At 40.1% G+C, this 23,438-nt stretch overlaps 1 protein-coding gene across 6 annotated transcripts in view; it reads right to left on the bottom strand.

Annotated features, from left to right (window-relative positions):
• Positions 1–23,438, bottom strand: part of LOC127356448 (voltage-dependent T-type calcium channel subunit alpha-1I-like) — a 152,214-nt gene that overhangs the window by 52,691 nt on the left and 76,085 nt on the right. For all 6 annotated transcript variants that reach the window (XM_051388190.1, XM_051388186.1, XM_051388184.1 and 3 more), the window contains exons 4-8: positions 18,057–18,190; positions 12,982–13,079; positions 8,546–8,705; positions 2,608–2,956; positions 2,253–2,345 (exon numbers count right to left, since the gene is read on the bottom strand). In XM_051388190.1, coding sequence (XP_051244150.1) covers positions 2,253–2,345; positions 2,608–2,956; positions 8,546–8,705; positions 12,982–13,079; positions 18,057–18,190 — 834 coding nt within the window. The remainder of the gene's footprint in view (positions 1–2,252; positions 2,346–2,607; positions 2,957–8,545; positions 8,706–12,981; positions 13,080–18,056; positions 18,191–23,438) is intronic.

The following is a 23,438-nucleotide window of genomic DNA, read 5'->3' as shown; positions in this document are numbered from 1 at the left end:
GGAGAAATGAAAAAGAAGACAGAGTCCAGAGATATTCACAGAGAGAAAAAGAGAGGGGAAACATAGAAGGGAGGTGTGTGTGTGTGTGTGTGTGTGTGTGTGTGTGTGGAGGGAGGAGAGATGCCCATCTGTGGCCTGTGGGTCAAAGCAGGTCTGCAGGTGTGTGGGGCTTTGATTTCCCTCCAGGCTTGCATCTGTGTGTATGTTTGTGTGTGTGTGTGTGTGTGTGTGTGTGTGTGTGTGTGTCTATTCTGTGATTCTGATCAGTAGACAGCTTTGCGCATAATCAGGGAGGGCAGTCCAATATCACGCATTCAGATGATCACTGCATTATGCATGCACATACACACACACACACACACACACACACACACACACAGACACACACAAACATCCACATCGACAAAAGCATGTGTTATCACACACTCACACACACAAATTAAGATGGCAGGCTTAGCTTACAACTGATTGCATGTGTCTGTGTGCTTCCATGTGGCAGCTGTCACATACATTTATGTATATTTGTATTTTCTCTCTTTCTCTGAAACACACAACACAGACACACACACACACACACACACACACACACAACCTCCTAATAATTGCCCTCTTGGTAGCACTTAGCTTTAAGTCACTTTAATCCATTTACTCACACTCTTCAATGTGACACCAATATAGACACTTAGGCTGCACACTTGACAGTATATCAAGTATCAAGCCGATAGAGATGACACTGTTTGACACTGTGGAGGTCAAACTTCTCTTTGTCTTGGCTTTGTATCTGAGAGCACACACTTAATGATTACAGGATCAACTAACAAGCTTCAAAGCACAGGGTACTGCAACTTCATAACAGCACAACACAGACACACACACAAAGATAATTGATAAGTAAAAGAGAATAAGAGAAAGAACTGCAAGAAGAAAGAATGAGAGAGTTAAGGTGACACTGGCTGTGTGAACAACACCTTTGGGGCCCATGGAAGTGCCTGACCGAAACTTCTCATAGTGTCAGCAACACTTCCAAGGCATCCCTTAGGACCTCTGACTACAAGTTGCCAAACAGACTGGGGCCTTGCAAGGAAGTTCAAAAGAGGCACGTCAATCAATCATGTCCCCAAAGGGAGCTGTGTGTTTACCTGGTTGTTAGGTGCTGTGCAAGCCATTGAGCTCTGTATAATGAACTTTAATACACATTAGCTTGTTTTGTTTTGCCCAACTGTGGTAGTTCTATTGGAACATTAAAAATATGAATTGAATTTGAGGATGTAACCAGCAGTTCAATGTATGTGTCCTGTGCTGGACATTACTATTATTGTAGAACGGGGCTATACAGTCCACATGGCATGAGATTGTGATGAATGTAGCAGCATAAACCAGGCAAAAGTAATCTGTCTTTGCGTGCCAAAAGGTGCTTAGACTGGCAATGGAAACCGCAGGTCAGATGCGCCAAAAAGGGGATGGAATTTACAATTGCTGTAACAATGCCAATAATGACCTCAGCCTAATAACGTCAGTGTTGGGAGAAAGAAGCTGGTGGGAAAAACTGTTCTGCAGGGCAGGTCTTGCAGTGTAGTGTGGAAATTGTACAGTGAGCTTGCCACTGATTGGTGTGTTTGTATTCTTCACTGTTTCATCTCATTCTCTTCTCTTCTTCCTACTCACCCTCCATTCATTCATTTACTCTGACGTGTCTGTTTTCACTATATACAGAGTGACTGAATGCAGTTTTACAGACAGTAAATGGAATGTGAATGTAAAATTAAACAACCTTCACTGTGCCACCATCTGGCACTCCGCTTAAAGAGCCGATCTAGCTCTTGCACACGGTGTTCATATAGTACTTTTTTATTTTGGACACATATTTTCTTTTTCAGTCGTCCTCCTCTTCTCTCCCTTTTTTCCTACTCGCCACCAAAGATGCATTTACGTAACATCCACCTCCTTCCCTCTCTCCCTTCTTCCTCCAGACATTGATTGTAGACAGTCCTTTATGCTACTATTGATTTCCACAAGTCTATTAACAATTCAATCCACTACTCAGGAAATATCCTTATTCAATTTATTGATGGCAGGAGACCACAGACGTCCAAATGTATACGAAATGTTAAGAGAAAATATTATGAGGGATTTTTATTTAACTATAGTTATACTCATTTTTTCATCATCAGAATACATTGTACACTAGATGTGTCAGTTGGTAGGGATATAGAGTACTAATATAGTAAAATGTATCACTGAATTTTACTTACAATGATGAGTAAAATGAAGTAGATGAAGTTGTAGAAGGAATGGGCATCCATTACGTAATACATGATCTCCACCCAGCCCTCCAGAGTGATCACCTAAGAGGAGAGAATCTGCTGAGTGTTTAGCAATAAACATTTACAAGCTAACAACATTAACAACCGTCATGCACTCAGCAAAAAAGAACTGCAAAATGCTCAACCAAATATTTACCCAGTAGTGCAGAATCGTTCATATCACGTTTAAATTCAACTAATTGTTCTGAATTCATTTAATCTTGATGATACATAGCTAACTATAATAACTTCCAGTCCAACATCACTGTTACCTCACCAGCATTCAAACTAACACGGAACATACCTGAAAGATTACGATCCAGGCGTAGACAATGTTGTCAAAGTTGATGGCACCTTTGTGGGGGTTACTATTTCCTGTGTGGCATCGAGTATAATACTGGTTCCAGTTGATGCACAGACCCATTGCTTCGCCAGGACCACTACCGTTGGTCAGTGGCTCAGGACTCAGGCCCAAAGCCTGTCTGTGGAGTGCATCTTCCTTGTCCAAGCAGCATGTGCGTCCTCCTTCACGCCTCGCCGGCACATCAGAACACGACATGATACCATTATCAGATGCCAGGGAGCAGATAAAGGGGCGTTCATCGTCCTCCTCTGGCTGGTAGTAAGGAGGAGGCAGGGTCATACCTGAAGAGCTGGGATAGGGAGAAGAGAAGAGGTAAGTTAGTTTGTTATGGAATAGAATCTGTGTAACATACAGATATTCATCCTGTTTCTCTACTTCATTTGAGGACTTTCATGACAATTTCGTTAAAGAAAGAGAGTCAAGAGGGAACAAGAGGGGAAATTAGATATGAGAGACGTTATATAGTGTAGTCACTGAAGTAAATCCCTGGAAGTACTCAACCAAGCCTGTGGGATAAATGCATCATTGAAGGCAAGTGAGTGAATTAGGAAATGCAAATGATCCCGTATGAATATGCTCTCTCTCTTTCTCACTCTCACATACACACAGTATATTATCACGTTATAGTTTTCAGTATATATACAGTACACATGCACGTACTCACCAACTTTTCTTTTTCACACCTTTTCATTCTTTTACATGCTCCTGTCTCTTTTAACCATTTTCTCCTTTCCAGTTAAAAATACAAAAAAACACACACAGACACACACACAAAGAAGGAGATCCAAAAGCTGTTCACCTAACTAGTGTTTTAATGGATCAGTATTGAGCTGTAAGTGATATATACAGCACGTGTAAGAGAAGTACCTGACCCAGTAGTGAACTAGCGAACATCGCCTAAAGCTAGTGCATCAAACCAAAGGCGTGCTGACAGGTGCGGTAAACAAGGGTGGGGTCATGCCTTGGTCAGGACACAACAAAATGAGTGACTTGAGGAGAAATCCAGCAGCACCTAAGATGTCACATTTAATTACATAATAGACCTTTATTTATCAGTTTGGAGGAGAAAGGTAGGTGGACCACCCAAAGTTTTCAGCAGACTTTGTTTTTGTGAGTTTGTAAACTAGTCTATTAAAATTCATTAGCTGGTGAACCACAGAATCACAATCAATTTTTAATTTTCGGCAGTTGACTTTGGAGCACCTGTGTTATTTGTTTTTTCATATTTTTGGTTTTGTTTTATTTATTTATTTTGCACCATTTAACATAAATTTAAACCTTTGCCTTCAATGTTCTCTCTGAACTACTCAAACAAGACATAAAGAAATGCATTCTTTTTCAACCGTACTACCAGATACAATGCTTTACAACAGTATGTTCAGTGCTCCATCAGTACAGTAAAATACATTAAAAAAAATCTTTACTTGCTTAATTGGTCTTGTCTCGACAAAGCAGAAAGAACAAGTGAGGTCTGCCATTTGAAACAGGGAGAGCTATGTGCTGCTGCACTGATTACCTTGCTGAACACATGGAACTGTCACATGTAAAGATAATCAGACATCAAATGAACATGTCGACATGTCTTTTAATGGACACAGTATCTATTATAATTTCAGGGTTGAGAGGATCACTTTAAAAATGTAATCTACCACAGTCACAATATTCAAGTACCATAACTTGATAATCTTGATAAATAAAGAAAGGAAGAAGAAAATAAATATCAAAAAGATGGCTTTTAGGTATTCTATAAGACAACAGAACAATGTGACCTTAAAGAAGGAAATGGGGAAACCAAGATTTTAATGGATTAAAGTTACCTTTTTTGTATCCTGATTACGTAACTCTGTTACATGTAATCCTTTATCCCACAAGCCTGTGTGATCAGATCTTTGTGTTCCTATTCTGAGAGAAATTAGGCCGTTCTATTAATGTATCTGGATCTTTTTGGGATGTTCTGATACCAAAACAGTTGTATAATTTGTAGTCAACGATAAAGGCAAACCATTTAAAATGGTGTTTATTAAGCTAACAAGTTGACAAGCACATCGTTGGAGATGAGTATGTTTACCACCAGGCAACAGATTGTTTAATCATGTAAACTAAGCCATGTGGAAAGTGTATGTGAGATTGTGTGTGTGTGTGTGTGTGTGTGTGTGTGTGTGTGTGTGTGCGACTTAGTATGAAATCAGCAGAAAAACAGATACACTATCATGCATTGACACCTGTTACACACATACACACACCTTCAGTGAACCATTTCACTCCAGTACCCCTCATGAGTGACAGAGTAGTGTCTTTGGCTGATTCCTACCTAACTTGATGACACACACACACACACACACACACACACACACACACACACACACACACACACACACACACACACACACAAGCACATCACTAAATTCTGAATCTAAGTGATTGAAGTGATCTAAAGCACCTCATCATTTCCTGAGATATTTCTGATATGGAAGAATGCCAAGGAGTCTGTCTTTCACTTTATGTCCACCTGGGAACTGGGGTTTATCTTAGGTTATACAGTTGATTTATGTAAATGGAAGGTTGGCTGTCTGTGGTACAGTTATATATAATGTATATATGTAGCTATATATGTTTCATTACACATACCAATAAACAGAAGGAGAAAAAGTAAAGCATTCAAAGCATGCCTTCCCTGAAAACAATAAGGACATGTTCATTTAAAGCAATAGATTGGAAGTGCAAAGAAAAGAATGCAAATGGAAGGTCGACAGAAAACTGCTGCTGAAATGAGCTGAAGTGAAATATTATTAAGAGGAAACAAATGGCAGGAAACCAATGTAAAGTTTAGGGAAAACAATGAGAGGGGTTTTGTAAAATGGAAAAGAAGACACTGCTGAGCCAGTCAGCGGGGCCTATTAGGTGTGTGTGTGTGTGTGTGTGTGTGTGTGTGTGTGTGTGTGTGTGTTTGTGTGTGTGTGTGTGTGTGTGATCTGACATGACTGTGGAGTAAATGAGGGCAGGGTGTGGATGCTCATACCAAGGTCTGGGCCTGGATAAGACAAAAATAGACCCTCTCCATCAGCAGGTCCATTACTGAAAACACACATTCAGGGTCACTCGACCTACAGTATTTACTCATTGCACTGTCTCTGTCACTTCAGCCCTCCTTTTGTTGTCTCTCTATTGGGCTTTTTCCTTACATTTTATTCCTGTTTCTTTGTACGTATCAGTCTCCTCTTTTATTTTCTTTTTTCTGCATGGGGAGAGACTTGTCAGGAAAAGGATGACTGAAGGCAAATCGTATGTAACCTGCACAACTAGAGTTGCACCCACCCTTCATATGCTCACATATACCTCAAGCAGAGGTTTACGTGAGCATATCAAGCATTTAACACCTGAGCTCTTTTACTTTTACTCTTTATGCTCCTGTGTTTATCTCTTCTTTTTACAGTTTATGTCTGTATGTATACAGACTCCCTCTCCTCCTTTCCCTTTCCCATTCCTTCCTTTTCTCTCCAATTCCTTGACCAAATTCATGATCCTCCCCGGTCACCCCCAGTCAGAAGCAGGATAGATACCGCTGACATTCACAGGAGGAGAATTTCTCCTTTTAGCTCAACTGCAAACCACACACAACACACATGCATGTCGATTAATTCCAGGATCGACAGTAACATTGGCTATATCAGGCTATACCACTTCCCACTGAGAGTAACTTAGAAACCATGCATTGATTTGGTGGCTCAAATTAGTTTGCAGGTATGCACTGAAAGTCACAAGGGATTGACAATAGAGATAAACATAAAATAATGTCATGAAAGGTTGTCAGTGGCATTCAAATTGGTGATTTACTAATGGTGACTTCAAAAAAGACTAAAGACTTAAAGGCAGAACAAGAAAAAGAAAAGGAAAAACCAGTAAGAGAGTGAGCCCCTGTCAGAGTAGTGAAGCATGAATGAAGGCTGTTGCCCCCCTGCCGGTGAACTGGCATTGCACAGCATGGTACAGCAAAACCTGGCATCACACTGAGAACACACCTGTCAGTGGAGAGCGAGACGGAGGGAAGGATCAAGGCTATAGAGTAGCAGAGAAAAGAGACAGTTTCCAGCAATCGTATTAAGTGAGAGACCCTGGGACATTTGGAAAGGAGAGATTGGTTTGAAAAAGCATTGCAAGGAAAGAAGACACCATATAAAAATAAATACAGTAAGGACGACTAAGGAGGAGAAACAGAGACCAACATTCTGATCTTTCTTTGGAAGTGTATTGAACAAACTTTACTTTACAGTAACATGTCCTTTGAAGTGCTGTTGACCTGCTCTTTGTGGCCATTAGTGCATAATATGATTTGCTATGGGGCAGCTTAGAGGAGTCAATTTGTCTTTCCACCAAATTGCCCAAGCTCTGTATGTATTACTATTTTTTAACTTGCATAAATAAACAAGGAATGGATGTAGTATAAAAGGGGCCACATACAGTATAGTTAAAAAGGCAGAGACGGAAAGAAAGAAAAGGCAGGCTAATTGGAGACTCGATAAGAAAAATACAAGAATAAAGCATAAAGGCAAGAATGAGTTGGAATAAGGCATGAAAACAGAAAGGTAGAGATCAATAGAAGGAGGGTGTAAAATGGCAAAGTGAATGCTGCACTTGACTGCAACACTTAGTCCACTCTATTATAACCTCTCAGAGAGCTAATGTTAGCCCTTTACTTAGCATAATAGTCCTCAAGTGCTAACTCACAACGACCTTTCTAATTAAGCAACACAAGCACACTGACAAACCTGAATAATACGTTTGTACAATGCTGTACAATAATGGGCAAAAATAATACTTTGATTAAATAATAAACAACCGCTCAATGTGAGATCACCTCCACTGGAAGAAAAATGTTCACTAAAGCTGCACTAAAACATTGTACTTCAATATCGAGGTTTTGTCTTTTTGCTTTAACCCATGTAGGAAAGTCAAAGTGGAGTCCTCAGTTGGGCCTGCTAATCACTATATCGCCCTTTAGACCAGTGAAGATAAATGTAGAACACACTGGTTAAAGTAACCTCATGAAGTGATTACTGTAGAGGTTGTTGTGGTACATGTCGCCTCTCAACTTTAAGGCGAGGACAAAGCAGGCAGGACTTTGCTAGCTGGCGGACACGTGTCCCCTTTCATCTGGCTATAAGATCTGTCATTAGCGTACACTGTGTCAGCATAACCAGAGACAGTGCGCAGACGCAGGGTAGTATACATGGCTTATAAACATATTAGAACACACACATCAGGGGCATGTGTCTTTCTAGCCGGCTGATGCTGGCATAAAACAGGTAACTGAGAGAGTGCCATGAAATCAAACACTCCTGAATACTGCTGAATGTCACTCACACACAGACACAGTAGGTGATGCTGTCATGTAGGGTCATGAATATGGAGGCATGCAGCTGGAATCTAATCACGTTCTTAGTTGCAAAACTGGGGAAAACTGTACTGTTACTGCTTGCTTTGAAGCTTGAGAGAGATGAGGAAAGAGGAATAGGCAGAAATGCTGGAATACAGAGTTATGCTAATGTATGTAATATACAGAACATACAGTATGTACTATAATCTTGGATGAAATCCATGTGGGAGGAGAAATTATCATGTATGACAAGATTGTATGCTCATGTACAAACAGCACCAATTGAAAATTGTATAATATATAATTTATTAGTAATAGTTTTATTACTGTAATAAGGCTCTTCATTTTCAGTATGTAAGAAGAATAATGGGAAGCATTCAAGTGAGATCATCAATCATAGCTTTCAAACCCACTGGCAGAACACAAACCCACTGTGTAAACACACACACACACACACACACACACACACACACTGCACGCACTGATCTACAGTGTTTAACTCACAGAGTGAAGTTCTCCTCGAGGTAGCAACGATTCCTCAGTAGCCCCGCCCACAGCTGTACACCGATGATGCCGAAGATGAAGAAGACGAAGAAGCAGAGCAGCAGCACATTGCCTAGCATGGGTAGAGTGTCGAGCAGCAGGTTCACCAGGATACGCATACCTGTGTGTTACAGCAGGTCAATCAGTAATTGATTATCACAGGCTTATACCATTGATGAGGAAATAAACCATTTGAATCTACATTGCGTCATAGCACAACTTCTCATAGGTATGTAGACTTGAACGGTGCTGCAAGTAGCATTTTTATTCACACTAAACCTGAAGTTACAGTAAAATGAATTCTAATGCTCTCTGTTTGAAAGTTATTCAGTGTCAGTGACAGATTATGGTAATTTATTTTATCTTATGAATACTACATATCTTATATAGTAACCTTCAAATCAGTCTTTACTTTTTCATTCAACCTGAACCACGTTGAGATGGACATTAAGATAACCCTATAACTTGTCAATCAGGCTTCAGTTGCAGATAAGATGAAACATTTTGCCAGTGAACATTTTTATGACTTTCCAGATTTGTTCATACAATACATTTCCTCATTATGTTGATAAAAAGTGTAATTCGGGTGGTATTACATTTCCTTTAAAACACATTTGCGATGACAATTTAGTAGTACTTGACAATGTTGTAAAGCATTCCCCACATTTTGTTGCATTTGTGTGAGACATCCACAACAGCAGCTCAAATTCTGCTCATGACAGCAAATTGAAGGCACAAATACTGACTACAGTCCACCCCATGAACAAAGAAGTGTAACTAATCAGGCCACATGAGGTCTCGTTCATGATTAGATAAAACCTAATTGCACCAATACAGGCATGTCCCCTGTCACACAATGATGACCTCACCCGTCCTGCAGTGATGACATATTGCGATGTGAGGTTATTGTGATGTGAAGTTAATGACAGCTGATTGGACTAAAAAGAGAGAGAGAGGTAAGACCCACTGATGAGATCACAGCAACTCCGCACAGACACCTGAGAGGTGTGTGTGTGTGTGTGTGTGTGTCTTTTAGTGTTACTATGAGTGTGACTTTATGTGTGTATGTCTCTACTAATCTGACGTGTGTGTGTGTTTGTGTTTTTCAGTGGCATACTGGGCTTCGTGAATAACAGCTCAACAGTGGGTTAATGTGTCATAAACACAACAGTGCATCTAAACTGCCTACAGACTGAATGACAGGAGAGAAGCTGAGAGGAAGACAGACGGAGAGGAAGATAGAGAGAGAGAGAGTGATGAAGTTGAAGATGATGATATACATATGTAGGCAATATTTACAAGAATGCAAATACCTGTAGTTCATGCATTAAAATGTTCTCCCCATTCCACAGGTGCTAATCAATGCTAACACTCCCTATTGTTTTTTTTACTGCATCTAGATTAGTGATTATGTGCCCAATTAAAATGTGTGCGCTCACATTTAGAGGTTCATTCATCAAGTCAACATACAGTGTGTATCTGTATGTGTAGAATTATATGATTTTGAATAGTTTACATGTAGTTCTTAAAGCCTTTTCAGTGGTCAAATAGCTAAATGCATCTTTTGTCAAACTTTTGTAATAGTGTATCTTATTGAGGAGAAGTTCAGTCCCGACTTTGGCCAAGCTGTCTGTAGAGAAACAAATTGTGAATGACAGATTGATGTGGCAGTCATTTGTCTATTTTGGATTAGAAATTAATGAAGGTATGAAAGTGAAATTTTGGGATTCATGAAAATTTTATCTCCAGAGTGCAGAAGAAAGAATTCTTTAGGTGAGTATGCACCTGTCTTTCTCCTCTAGCTAATTTTTCTCCCTCCTGTGGCTAATTTGTCTCGTCAACTGATATTAAATGGAGAGCAGTAGCGTTGCTGGTGCGTATGTGTCTCTGGTGGTGGCTGGAGGCGAGTCTAAATGTGTTTGTTCCCCAGGGTCCTTGTCATTAGGCCACTGTTCCATTAGGCCTAATTGGGTGAGGAGAGAGAGAGACGGATGGAGGGGGAGAGAGAGGATGAGAATGAGACGCGGCCCGAGGGTACCCTGAGAAATAGGGAGTGCCAAAATAAGAGAGAAAGCAAGAAAGAACGAAAGAGTAAAAGAAACTAAACTAAATATTCAATGAAAGGAAACCAAACAAAAGTAACCAGACAGAAAAGAAATAGTATTGTATCACACAAATCAGTCTTTTTTTCATTCTTTCTCTCCTACTATACCTGCCTCCATCTCTCTCCCCTCCTGGTGACCGTACCAGTTTGCCAGCTCCTGCTGTTCCCAGAAAAAGATGAATGCTTCCCCTTGTGCTACAATGGAAACACATTTGCAACTATGTGCCTGTGCTATTCACTTAAGACCAGGGGAGTTCTCTCTCTACTCTTGTCTCTCTCTTCTCTTCTCTTCCTCCTAAGACAAGTTTCTGTAGTGTTTGTTGCCTTCCCTGCTTCTATTCTGTCTAGCACTCCCTCTATCTCACACCAATTTCACCAAAAAAGACGCAACAGTACACACACACACACACACACACACACACACACAACACAGGACTATTATCTGGCATTTTGTTGGAGGGTTACAAATTGAGGTGTGTGAAGGGGTCAGAATGTGCTCATGCTCCCTGTGTATCTGTGGGCAAAGTACCAATCCAACAAAATAAGGAACAAATAGCTTTACCCCCATGTTTCCTCACCTCTAATGGGGTCACGGAAAGGGGCTGAAATCAGGCTGCCAAATACTTAGCTTACTGATAACAACGTAAACAATAACAGTATGCACACATCACACATACAGACAACTAGAGTATGAACAAATAGGAACACAAAAGTAAGCATGCAGCTGTTACATTAATGTTGCATATGCTAACAAACCCATGTATCTGGAGATTCATGCTATGATAAATAATCATCTCTAGAGAAGCAGATTTGTTTACAATCTGTACACTTGTCCCTGAAATACTATGCGCACTCGGCTGCACACAATATCTTCTAATCAAACCACTTGAAGCGTAATGCAGTTAACGTCCATATTTTCTGAGCACTGCTGCTGTGTCTGTCTAAAATATTGGGCTGAGTAGGTTCCTTGTTGATGGCTCCACCTGAGAGGTAACTTGTCCTTCGGAATGTGTGGAAAATTGAAATCAACAGAAGACAGGCTGCTTTTTCAGGTAATTACACTAAATACGAAGAATCTACCATGATTGGACACTTACATAGCGAGCAAAAATAGGTAAGAATTTGCTCTAAGTAGAGAGAAGGCTATAATTTTGGATTTGTGTTTATGTATCTGTCTCACAGCAGAGAAGCAAAACAGGAGGATATATAAGCTGAAAAGGTTAAATAATCTGTTGAAAAAAAGAGATAGAAAAGCTTTAGATGTCGGCTTGTAGAGATAACACACTGTGCTATCTGCTCATCTCTCTCACTCACATGTAAAACTTTCTGTTCACAGTCACTAGAAAGGTTTCCTTTTCCTACAGTATCTGTCCCCAAGGTCCAAACTGAATTAGGCAACGGAGCTTTCATGCAATCAGCTCCATCTGCTGCAAAGGCATTTCATGATTATTTAAAAGTGGAATATCTTAAAGTCTCTCTCAGTGGCTTTAAGATATTGAGGAAAAGTTCCTAAGTTTAAAAATCTTTGCCAAGATTTTTTGCCGGGAGGGTGAATTCTGGGCCACTTGATAAAAACTGAACCCAAGTGTTCTGTTCAGTCACTCTGATGAGTTCAAGACAAAGTGTGTGTCCAAACATTGGTAACTTACATCTCAGAAATAGTTTTTTTTTATAAGCACCTAAGGCATGCCTTTTTCTGATACTAACCAAAAATGACTACTTAAAAATTCTTCCTATTAGCATTAGCTGCTAATGCCTGGCTAACTGCTAAAGTGCTGGAACTAAGTGATAATGAGACCAGTCTGAACCTAGCTCGGGCAGGCTAATTGGTGCTTACAATGATTAAGAGCTGCCTGTTAGGGCAGCAGGACAAAGAAATCAATAGGAGTTAAAAAGTTTGGCCACAAACTGAGTTTTAGATGAGAGGAACAGGGTTATGGTCACGGACTGATCAGTGAAGCAACATTAATGCATGGTTTGTAAATCTGATAAAGCTGTGACTCAGGCCCTGAGCTGGCTGTGTGATTAAGCATAAGATGAAGGTTTAATGATCCCCATGGGGAACAGGTGGCATGCGAACGCACAAAAAAGCCAAAGATGTAATACATATACATGAATTTTCATGCAGTTGCATTTACACTTTATGTGGGCTGACACACATAAACACAAAGCAAACAAAGAGAAAATATATAATCACATATGAGCTCACTTTTTTTTTTTGCACAAACAAATACACGCACACGTGTACACACACACACACACACACACACACACAAACTTAAAATGTTCTCACTTGGCACTCTGTTGATGGCTTTGAGGGGCCGAAGGACCCGCACTGTCCGAATGGCCGACAGGTTGATGTTCTGCAGGTCCAGTGAGTACTCTACCATCCTGGATAAACAGACAGAGAGAGAAGTAAAGACAGACAAAACACAGTAAGAAAGACAATTTAACCTTTCTGTAGTTACCTCTGTGAGCTTCTGGCTCAAAATATGACAAAAAAGGATTACCATGGCTCCAGCTGGACCAGAGGTCCCTGCTCTTGATTCAACATCAGTGATCATTCTTTGATCTAGTGTCACCTGTCCCCTCCCAGAGCTGTTTGAGCCTCAACAATATGGGGAATGTAATGCAAAGACCGTTGCAACACTCCAGAGAAAGTGGTGGGGGGATAAAGTGACAAAGCATCAAAAGGGGAGAATGACATGAAAGGGAGGTGAAGAAGAGAAAAGAGAGAGCGGGAAAAGAGGGATTCGTTCTATTCTAAGTGTTGCCTGCAGGATGTTGTGGCTCAGTCAGAGCCTGGCATCTGTTAGCAAGTCATTTCCACAGCATGGCTAAGCTGTTTGTGCCCCCAAACCCAAACCACTTTCACAGGAGAATGGCCACGGTTTGCCATGTGTGTATGTGTGTGCGAAAGAAGAGTGTATGTTTGAATGTACCACACTGATACTACATGACTGTTATCATCAACAGAGATAGTTCAAGTGGGTGAATCAGTTTTACAGTGTTTGTGTTTTAAACAAGAGCGGAAATGTGTGCAAATGGTGTACAATATGTAATACTATAGTTAAGCGTGTCGGTGCACAGCATTGATGTGCCCGGGGCTATAAGAGTGTTGGGGCAGCATGATACCAAACGCAGCAGCACCAACACAAGCTAATATCCCCCTAAGCACATCCACTGGCTCTGGCAAAACAAGTCAAGCTCACTGTCTCTGACAAGAGCAGTTTCCTCATATGAAGTCCGTACTATGTCAGAAGATTGTCTGTGTTGCACCAACTGGAAATGCTTGTTTGGTTTAGGCAAAGGATGGCGCCTGAGTAGAGCATACAGGAGACGGGACATGATGCAAAAAGCAAACGGTGGTAAAAGGGAAAAAAAAAAAAAAAGGTTTTGCATCAATCACATAGGCTTAATCTGACATTACACAGACTTTGTTTGTTGTTTGCGAGCTGACAGGGTATAGTCTGTTTAATGTCTGGTCCAACTGATTCGGACATTTGCTCACATACAGCTCCTTCGGGTAATGTCTAGATAAGTTGCAGTGCACGTGTAAAAAGGACTATAGATAGCCTTATGAGCCATGTCATTTACAATAATGTGATATTTTATAAATCCCACAGGCAAGCTCTGTCCATTTGCCCTTCAACGCAGCATCATCAACAGAGTATCAACCCAGCTCACAATTGAGAAGGATTACTTGTTGTAGCAAGGCTTTGAACTGCTGTACAGCTGACAGGCAGTTGCCCTACTAACTAACAATTTATGTATTTTTATAGTAGTGAAATATCTAAAACCAAATTTGCAGAGTTGAGGGAACTAGATCACACTTTTAGGTGAAATGCTTACTCCTTTGGGAGAGTCTAATTCTTTTGTTCTTACCGTAAAGCTCATGAGCCTCACACTTGAAAGAGTACATCTTTTCGAAGATGTAGAGGCACAACGCAAACCAATTTTCTTCACCCGGCGTAGTTGAAAGTACAGAAATGCCACACAACAGCTTGATGGAAATGTCACAGTATAGAGAAGAGCACAACAGTTGTTTTGGGGCCAGGCTTTCCGGCTTTCCGGCTGGACATATTGGTGTTATTACAACCTGCCTCAAACATTATAGTATTTGTGGTAGCTGTAATGATCTGATGTAGACTGCTGAGGGACTGAACAGAGGGCTAAAATGTCAACAGGGAGTTTTGAACCAATTAAAACATACATTCCCTTCAGTGAGCTCAAGAGCACAAAAACTGGATTATTTTTAATGTTGCTTGATTAGGTTACAGGGTGAGTAATAAACTACTAGATAGATGACACCCACAAAAGTAAAAACAATTGCATGGATAAGCAAATTTGTTGTTGTTTGTTAGCAATCCAACTGTATCTCGAGGACAGTAAATAAAGTGAAAGAGAGAACAGAAGATCACAGATGTGCCTGCATGTGTGTAGGTCCTTAGCCATGTGTGTCTTTGTAAGTGTGTGCATGCGCACTGTGTGTGTGTGTGTGTGTGTGTGTGTGTGTGTGTGTGTGTGTGTGTTTGTGTGTGCGCTCTACAGAAGTGTCTCTTCCTGTGCACATCAATCAGGCCGCTGTGTTTGGGAGGGTAATTAGTGGACTGCCGGAAGCGTCCTTTTTATGATTGTTCTCTATTTTTCACATTCCTTTTTTTGTTCATGATGCCTTCATCTCATTCATGCTTTTATGTGACTAGTGTGTTCTAGTGTGTGTGTGTGTGTGTGTGTGTGTTTGTGTGTGTGTGCGTCTGTATCGATATGAAATGCAACGCTTCAGGGGAAACCTATGGTAGATGTAGTGAGAAGAGTTCAGAGGAAAATTAATCTTGAGTCTTGAATTTAGACAAGCAAAATCTGTAGTGACTTGACTGTCAAATTAACAACTTGCCTTCATCAAAGTTCTGCGTCAAGGAAGTAGTTCTTCTTCGTTTACACAAATGTCAAATGTTGGCTGTGAGAATGTCCAAGAAAGTCATGAAAATTGTGAACTACAGCTGCATTGCCGACTTGTTTTTTTCTGTTTAATTATGTATTACAGCTAAGCTACTGAAGGCTAGAAGGGCACAAAATTCACAAAATGTAATCAGGTCGTTGTTTCGTTGCATACATATCTGAAAAGATGCACCAGGCGTGTATCCACCAGGCTAAGTCAACGTACAGCTCCTTAATATGCTTGATAAATAGAAACACCAGTCAATCTTGCTCAGGGTGAGGAAGTCTTTTACCATTTATTTGACCTGTTTTTCATTTCAACCTATCTTAGGCATACATTAGAATAAATATGGAAGGTAAGACCGACTTCTTGTAGAAGGGGTCATGCTGTGATATTTCAGATACCAAACAGGCTGGGAAAAATAAGTCTCAGTAGATTGGATTAGGTCAAAATAAAACTCACAGTATACAAAACAAAAAAGACTCAAGGAAGCACTTTGTGCGAGGCAGGGTTATGGAGAATGTCTGGACGAATGCCTGGTCTGTATGGGGTCTGAAGGGGGGATGACAAGGGAGGATGTTCATCCAAGCATGTGAAAAAAGAAAGAAAAGAGAGAGGGAGGAGGAGGGCGAGAGAGCGAGGTGGTGCCTGTGGGTAACAGACACAGAGCTCATAGCAGGCTGTCGGCTGTGATTTGGCCTGGCAAGTTTGGCAATGCCCTCTGCAATTAGCCTAGACGCTAATCTAATGGATGCTGCCAAGAGGAAAACGAAGACCGAGGCGTTCACACAAATGCATATACAGACACACACACACACACAGATTAAACAAACTCAAAAGGCATAAACTGGCACACTGTAATCTCTGTGTGTAATTCTGCACAAAACACACACACACACACACACACACAAACTATGAGCTTTGAGTGGGGATTTTCAAATGAAGATGAATGTCCCTTCCACCTACCCTGGTAAGTCTGTTGCTCTACCTGTCTTTGTCTGCTATTATACCAGCCACTCTCCTTATCCATCTCTCTCTCTCTCTCTTTCTCTCTCACACAAACACGCACAGACTTGCTTTATCACCCATGTCTGAGCCTCTCATTTCACTTCGTTCATAGCAGGTGTTTGAGCAGGTGTGTTTGCTTTTGTTTTGTGCAAATGCATCCCATCAAGCACTTGTGTATAGTTCTGCGATAACAGTGTGTGTTATGGGCACTTTGTAAGAACAAGCCAAACTTATGTAACGACTTACACAATATGACAATGGGATTTGGATGTTCTTGTGGACAAGTGTTATGAATGTTTCAACATGGGTGTCTCTGGAAAACTCAAATTCTGACAGTCTGACATGCCTTAATTTCTTTCCTTCTTCCTATCTGCTTTCCAAACCCTTTTTACCTCAAATTTAAACCTATGTGCTAGTCCTAACGACTAAGGAGGATTCCAAAAATTACACACGTTTTCATCTTTACCCTAATGAATACCCTATACTGTAGCATACTGCAGCATGCCCAGACTTCTCTTGTACTGTAGTGTCTGTGGCAGTGTACCAGAGATTGTTGCCTTATGGTTTAATTCTCAGAGGATACTCCACACATGCCCCCGTCTGCTGTTACAATATTGCATGTACAATGAGTCTACTGGTAAAATGTCTCTATGGCTTTATTCGACATAGAATAGGATTCATGTGATTGTTTCTAAATGGAAGTGGCTCCAATTTAACAAAGTACCAAGTTGCATGTGTGTAAACTATTAATTGTACAAAAAAGTCATTTTGGTAAGATTCAGAAGTATTTTAACATGGTTCAATGTGCAATTATTCTTTGATAAACAACTGCATGAACAGCAAAATGCTGGAAGTCACATGGACAGTTTTGGTGACATACCGCATTATTGGCTCTACACAGAGAGTTAATGTGAAAATGTCTTGAGTTACTAAAAATCTTGTTGCACTTAACAGAACATATTGGCTTTATTAATCTTTTCTCAGATTTTAATAAAGAGCCTAGAAAACCCATGAAAAAGTAGTCATACTGTGAGAAGCAGTCGCGGCTAGACTGGAGTAACAGAGAGAGTCTGCAGGGAGATCATCAGGGAAACAAGTCCTAGAGCAAACAAGTCTTCCAAATTAAACGTCAGAGTGTGATGTTTGTCACTGCCCTCCAGAACGACACATACAAGTGTTTTCTGATATGACTCCACAATCCACACGACAACATTGTCACTGTCTATAAAAAATAATTCAAATCACTGTTTCAAAATATAACCATTTTCTAATCTTACAGTAGTTAAGGTTTGGTTAGGTTTGCCCTAACTTTGTGTGATTTTGAGGCTCTATAATAATGTGACACTACTTCCTACTCTGTTCCTGACAAACTTTATCGGAAGTAGAATTAGTGCTACCATTGGGACATAGTTGCTTACCCAGCCATGACGATGAAGAAGTCCAGCCTGTTCCAGGTGTCTCCCAGGTAACAGCGACGGCCAAAGATCCCAAGAGCCACCATCTTTATGACCATCTCCAATGCAAAGAAGATGTATATAAATGCATCGAAGGCCTACGGGAAGACAGAGAAAGATAAGGAAGTAAGAAAAAAGATGCATATACATTTTACTTTAAACACATAAGCCAGACATCTGTTTCATCTGGTATGTTCATGAAGCAGGCTCAAGCTGTTATCAGAGCTTTCTCATTTCTTTTTACCTTCTAGAAAAGAAAAAAAAGATTTAGTTTGATAGCACCACACAAAAAGAAAAGTAAAACTGCACAAGTACCCTGAAGCACACATGCACACTTCTCAAGCCTCAGGCGATTTTGTTTTTGGTTATGACCCCTATCTATTCGAACACCTCAAAACAATCCATGACCTTCTATTTTCAAAGGCAATTTTAACACTTTTTACATTTCACACTCCACAGCAGACCCATCCCAAAGCTGATTTTCACCCAACTGCCCTTTTAAACGCCACAAATTATGATCTAATAGCACACTACCTGAATATGTATTCAAGACTGATGTTCTCTCAATGTGTTATTGAGTTTTCTCAAAGCACTGGTGGCTATTGCTTGAGCCAAGTTTACTGTTAACACTGTGATTTGAATTGCTTAAAAGAGCTAAATGTGTGTGTGCATGCACTGAAAACATGTGTCTGTACTAATATAATACCACATATGTGCACCAAACCACGCTGCAATACTTTAATACTGCAATACAGGAAAAAGAAAGTGAGGGAGATCTGGGTCAGACCACAGAGAGTACAAAGATGAACAGAGAAGAGACAGTTAGAGATAAATGGAAAGAGAGAGACAGATGAGCTCATATCTCTGCCATGTCCAGCTTGCATTATTATGGTTAGATCACTAGCTAAACCTCCTATTGTATTTTCGGAACAAAACTCTTTCCCAGTGCTTTGCCCTAGGCTGCATGACTGTGTTTGCTGCCTTGTTACATATTCCTACTACATATAACTCAAGCTGCTACCTCTTGACACAGAGAATTCCAAGGCCAGGAATTCAAATATGCAATGAAGGAGCATGGCTGCTTGCAAATAATTCATTGGTCATAATTTGGATTTTAGATGATGACAAGCCTTCTTCTCCCAAACCTGTCATCCATCCTCAAATTGTGCACAAGAGCACACTATTGCAAATGTGTTAACATTTTTGTTCTACTGTTTAATCTCAAAGTTATATATACTGACTTTTCTGAATGAATGAAATAAAGCATTTGAGTCAAAATGAAGGAACGTTCACCCATTTAATTTGCTCTTCAAACATCTACAGGTAAGGTAGCAGCTTAAGCTGGTGACAATCTCATGGGAACAAAAAATTATAAGAAAAACATATTAAAGTGCTCAAATATAATGTAATATAAAGTACAATTGTTATGCCCTGAGAATAGAATTTTGTGCACTCAACAAATCAGATAAGATCAGACAAACCAATACACATGATGCAATAGGAAAACAATTTTACAAAAGGTTATTATTACCTTTTTAGGGTTCCATGCAATAAAATGACAAGATAGAGCCTAGAATCCACGGCAGTCTAGAAAAAACGTATATGTGGTACATTTGGACAACCAGGTGTAATATCATTCAGCTGGAGAATTGAGTTTTTTTGCACTGATGAACAATTGCAAGATGGTGTATGTACCTGTAGAGCACAATGAATGAGTCAAATGGTCTGTGAAAGTTTGGGAATTTATCTATGTTGCAGCTAGAGGTGTGAAAATGTCAAAAAATATTCTGCCTCGACATTTTGTTTTGTCATATTGTATAGATTCTCAAAAATATTGTATCAATTTTAGTGTTTAATAGTGGTGTTGTAAACTGACCCCACACTGTTCTGGTTGCATAAAAAGTTAAAATTTTTACTCAGATTTCAGACAGTTTTCCTAAAATGAAACAAAATGTGATACGTATCGTATTGCCTGATTATTGTCAATACGCAGTCTTAGTTGCAGCACTGGCAGTAGCAGGGTTTTTTGTTTTAACTGAGTCAGAAATAGCAAGTCAAGAGATGGGATGAGCAGCAATCTATTCCCTTTTTCTACAAGTCAAATTAAGATATTGTCTGTACCATTTGTTATATCAAGATATCTAAAAGCAGATGAGGAAATGAGTTGGTGAAAATTAGTGCCCTTTTTGGGTGCATAGACATAAGCATAAATGTGTGTTCACTGTAGATGTATGACTCCGTGCTTTATTTGGACTCAAGCGTGGCTTTTTGTGTACTGTAAATGTATAAAGGTTGGGACATTTTATTTTATTATTTAATTGGCAATCGCCAGACAGACTGTGGCCAATTGGACTATTTTAACATACTGACCAACCCATGTGCCTTGTAATACATTTGGAGCCAACATATGTATTACGTTCCTGCTTATTCACTCTTTCTCCCTCTGTTACACACACACACACACACACACACACACACACAGAGAGAGCTGGCAGCATGCAATAGGAAAGATGAGAAGATCAGTCTCACATGCTATTTAAATGATGTTTTGATAAATAATGCAGCCTGCACGCTTCACATGTAATCCGACATTGGCTGCACCAGTTGGATCCCTGTCGCGCTCTGCTCTGAGTGAAAGGGGAATGAATTCATCATAGTTATTTGTCACTACCGCCAGCTTCCTCTTCAGTCAGCCTATCAGGTTTTATCGTCAACATGATTTGTAAAGAGGTTGAGGCTGTCTTGTGATGGGCCCTTTCATGATTTGAAATAGGAGCTGGTGTGGAAGCTACTTCATATGCTGTCATTGTGCCACTTATTTGGCAGGAGGAGCGGATGTAGTAAGTAGGTCATCAGGAGTTGTGATGGTGGATCATTTAAAATAAAATGTGTGTGTGCGTCTTACCCTACTTGTGGAATAAGTGAATGGCGAGAGTGATCAGTGTATAAATCCAAAGGCACCATGAGGACAAATGTTCATTTCACACTGACAAATAGGACAGGAAAAGGTATACCTGACGCAGTCATTCTACAAAGAGTGTTTTCTGAACATTTGAAGCTCAATTAAAGAGGTCGAACAGGTGCTGATTTGATGGTATAATGAATCCTGTCCCATCCAAATCCATTTTAGGTCGAATAACAACTTTCCATTTATGTGAAATGACTATGCAAATACAGACATGAGTTAAATCAGGCCAGAGCCGACTGGAAAGGACGTCCACCTCCTTGCAGTAGGTACAATTTTCTGCAGCTTCTGGCTGTGAGGTTGTTAACTTCCTGTCTTACACTGGAAATATCTATTAAAAAATTTCAATCATTATTGATATTTAATTTTTTTAATTTGCTTTCCCTTGTCCCATTCACTCATGAAATTAAGGCCATACTGTGTAAGATTAGCTGTCAGGTTTTTATGTTTCACTACAATTAATGTTGAACAGTTAGACCACCCAAATTACACTTACGCTTGTGGGGACTGGCCATGCAGATAATTCTGCTTTGATGGGCCGAGTTTTTCAGATATTTGTCTCTAAAATATATTTGTGCTCTTCAAGGCAGTGAAAAAATGCATTTGAAAAAAATCAAAATCCATTAATTTTTTTGACTCTGTCCTTTAATTTCTAATATACTTTTCAGTGCAGTAATTATTTTGACTCTTTCAGGCTCATTTAAAGCTGAATTATCAATCACAGTTCAGTGTCATATAGTCTAACTAATTAAAATAATTGTTTAACATTATTGGAAATACATTTATTTCCTTTCTTACTGAAGATTTAAAAGCTTATTACCACTCTAATGTCTGTATGGCAAATATGAAGCTAATGCCTGCAGCCAGTTAGCTTAGCTTAACTAAAATGGGTCTAAGGGCCAATGCACACCAAGTCTGTTTTTTTCATCCAAAATTGTTGCACGTTAAAAAAACAAAACAACCTCACATTCTGTCAATTATGTTTACACAAGGACTCCAAAACTTTTGTCCATCATTAAAGTTTTCGGAACAGGTTAGATTTTTTTTTTTTCCACCAGTCAGATGAGAAAAGCATACAGACAGCAGGGAGAGCGACCGCACACAGACAGAGAGGGGGGGACAGCTCAGCCTCTTGTAGCCGTGGTGCCAGATGCAAGATGCGGGCAGAGTGGCGACAGCCTGCGGAGTAACCTCTAAAGGAAGGAAAAAAGAGGGATGGAGTGACAGTGACAGCAGCAAGCAGACAGCTCCTTTATCAGCAGGTGAAACTCTCTTCGTTCTTGACATCTTGGACCCAATTACTTATTCTTTTTCTACTTTCAAGTGAGAGGATCAAAAAAATCATCCTCATTGGGTGACAACTCCATCTCGTGTTGTGTATTTGGCAACAAATATGATAATAAAACACATCAGACTCAGTGTGCAAGGTTTCAATACGTGACAAATTCAATCGAATGATGGATTACAAAAATACATACGTAAAAATATCGACTTGATGTGCAAAGGCCAAAATCCCAGCACCTCTAAAGCTCACCGATTAACATGTTCTATCTTGTTAAACCCACACAAATACTTAAGTGTAAACAACGACAGCTGTTTCCCCGTTCCCAGTCTTTATGCTAAAGAAACCAGCCAACTGCTGACTCCAGCTTCATATTTACGCATTCAGAGATCAGAGACAGGTATGGTCGCTCTTCTAAATCTCGGGAAAAAAAAGGTATATTTCCCAAAATGTCAAACTAATCCTTTAAGTTGTTGTATTTTTAGGTACTGACCAAAGTGTACCACATGGCCCCCAAAGTACGCCACCCATCCCCCTCCACCCTTCACTGAGACTTCGAACCCCTGAGGTCAGGAAGTGAGGTGGGGATGCTGTATTTCACAGAGGGCCAGAGAAGCATGTGAGGGCCACTCTAATAATCTAAGCTCTGTCAGCAAAATCCCTCCTGTTACCATTAGCAACCACCAGAACAGGACCCCTCACACTACCTGGGGAGACAATATGCTTGTTAGAGAGACAAAGGGATAGAGGGAAGGGAGAGAGAGAGTGAGTGTGTAGGATGGGGGAATGGGAACATAGGGAGGAGTAAAAATGGTATTGGTAAGGAGAGGTAGGAGGAGGAAGAGAGATAGTGAAGCAGGAAGATGTGTTGTACAGTTTTAAAACAGCAGTGTATACTTATGTGATACCTCTGCACAATGAAGAGAAAATCCAATGAGATAAATAAACCTATTACAGTTTGGTCTGGGGGGCTTTATTTGATATTATAATCCCCCCTAATGTGCCGTAGGCAAGTGAGATATGGCAGTACAATCGGTCAGCATAGCAACAGCACATGGTACAAACCAACAGCAGAAACCTCATGTGCAGGTTATTGTAG

This window comes from Dicentrarchus labrax, unplaced genomic scaffold, assembly GCF_905237075.1.
Source record: "Dicentrarchus labrax unplaced genomic scaffold, dlabrax2021, whole genome shotgun sequence".
NCBI lineage: Eukaryota > Metazoa > Chordata > Actinopteri > Moronidae > Dicentrarchus > Dicentrarchus labrax.
The sequence above is the reverse complement of the archived record's forward strand: the minus strand, read 5'-3'. Positions and strand labels throughout refer to the sequence as shown.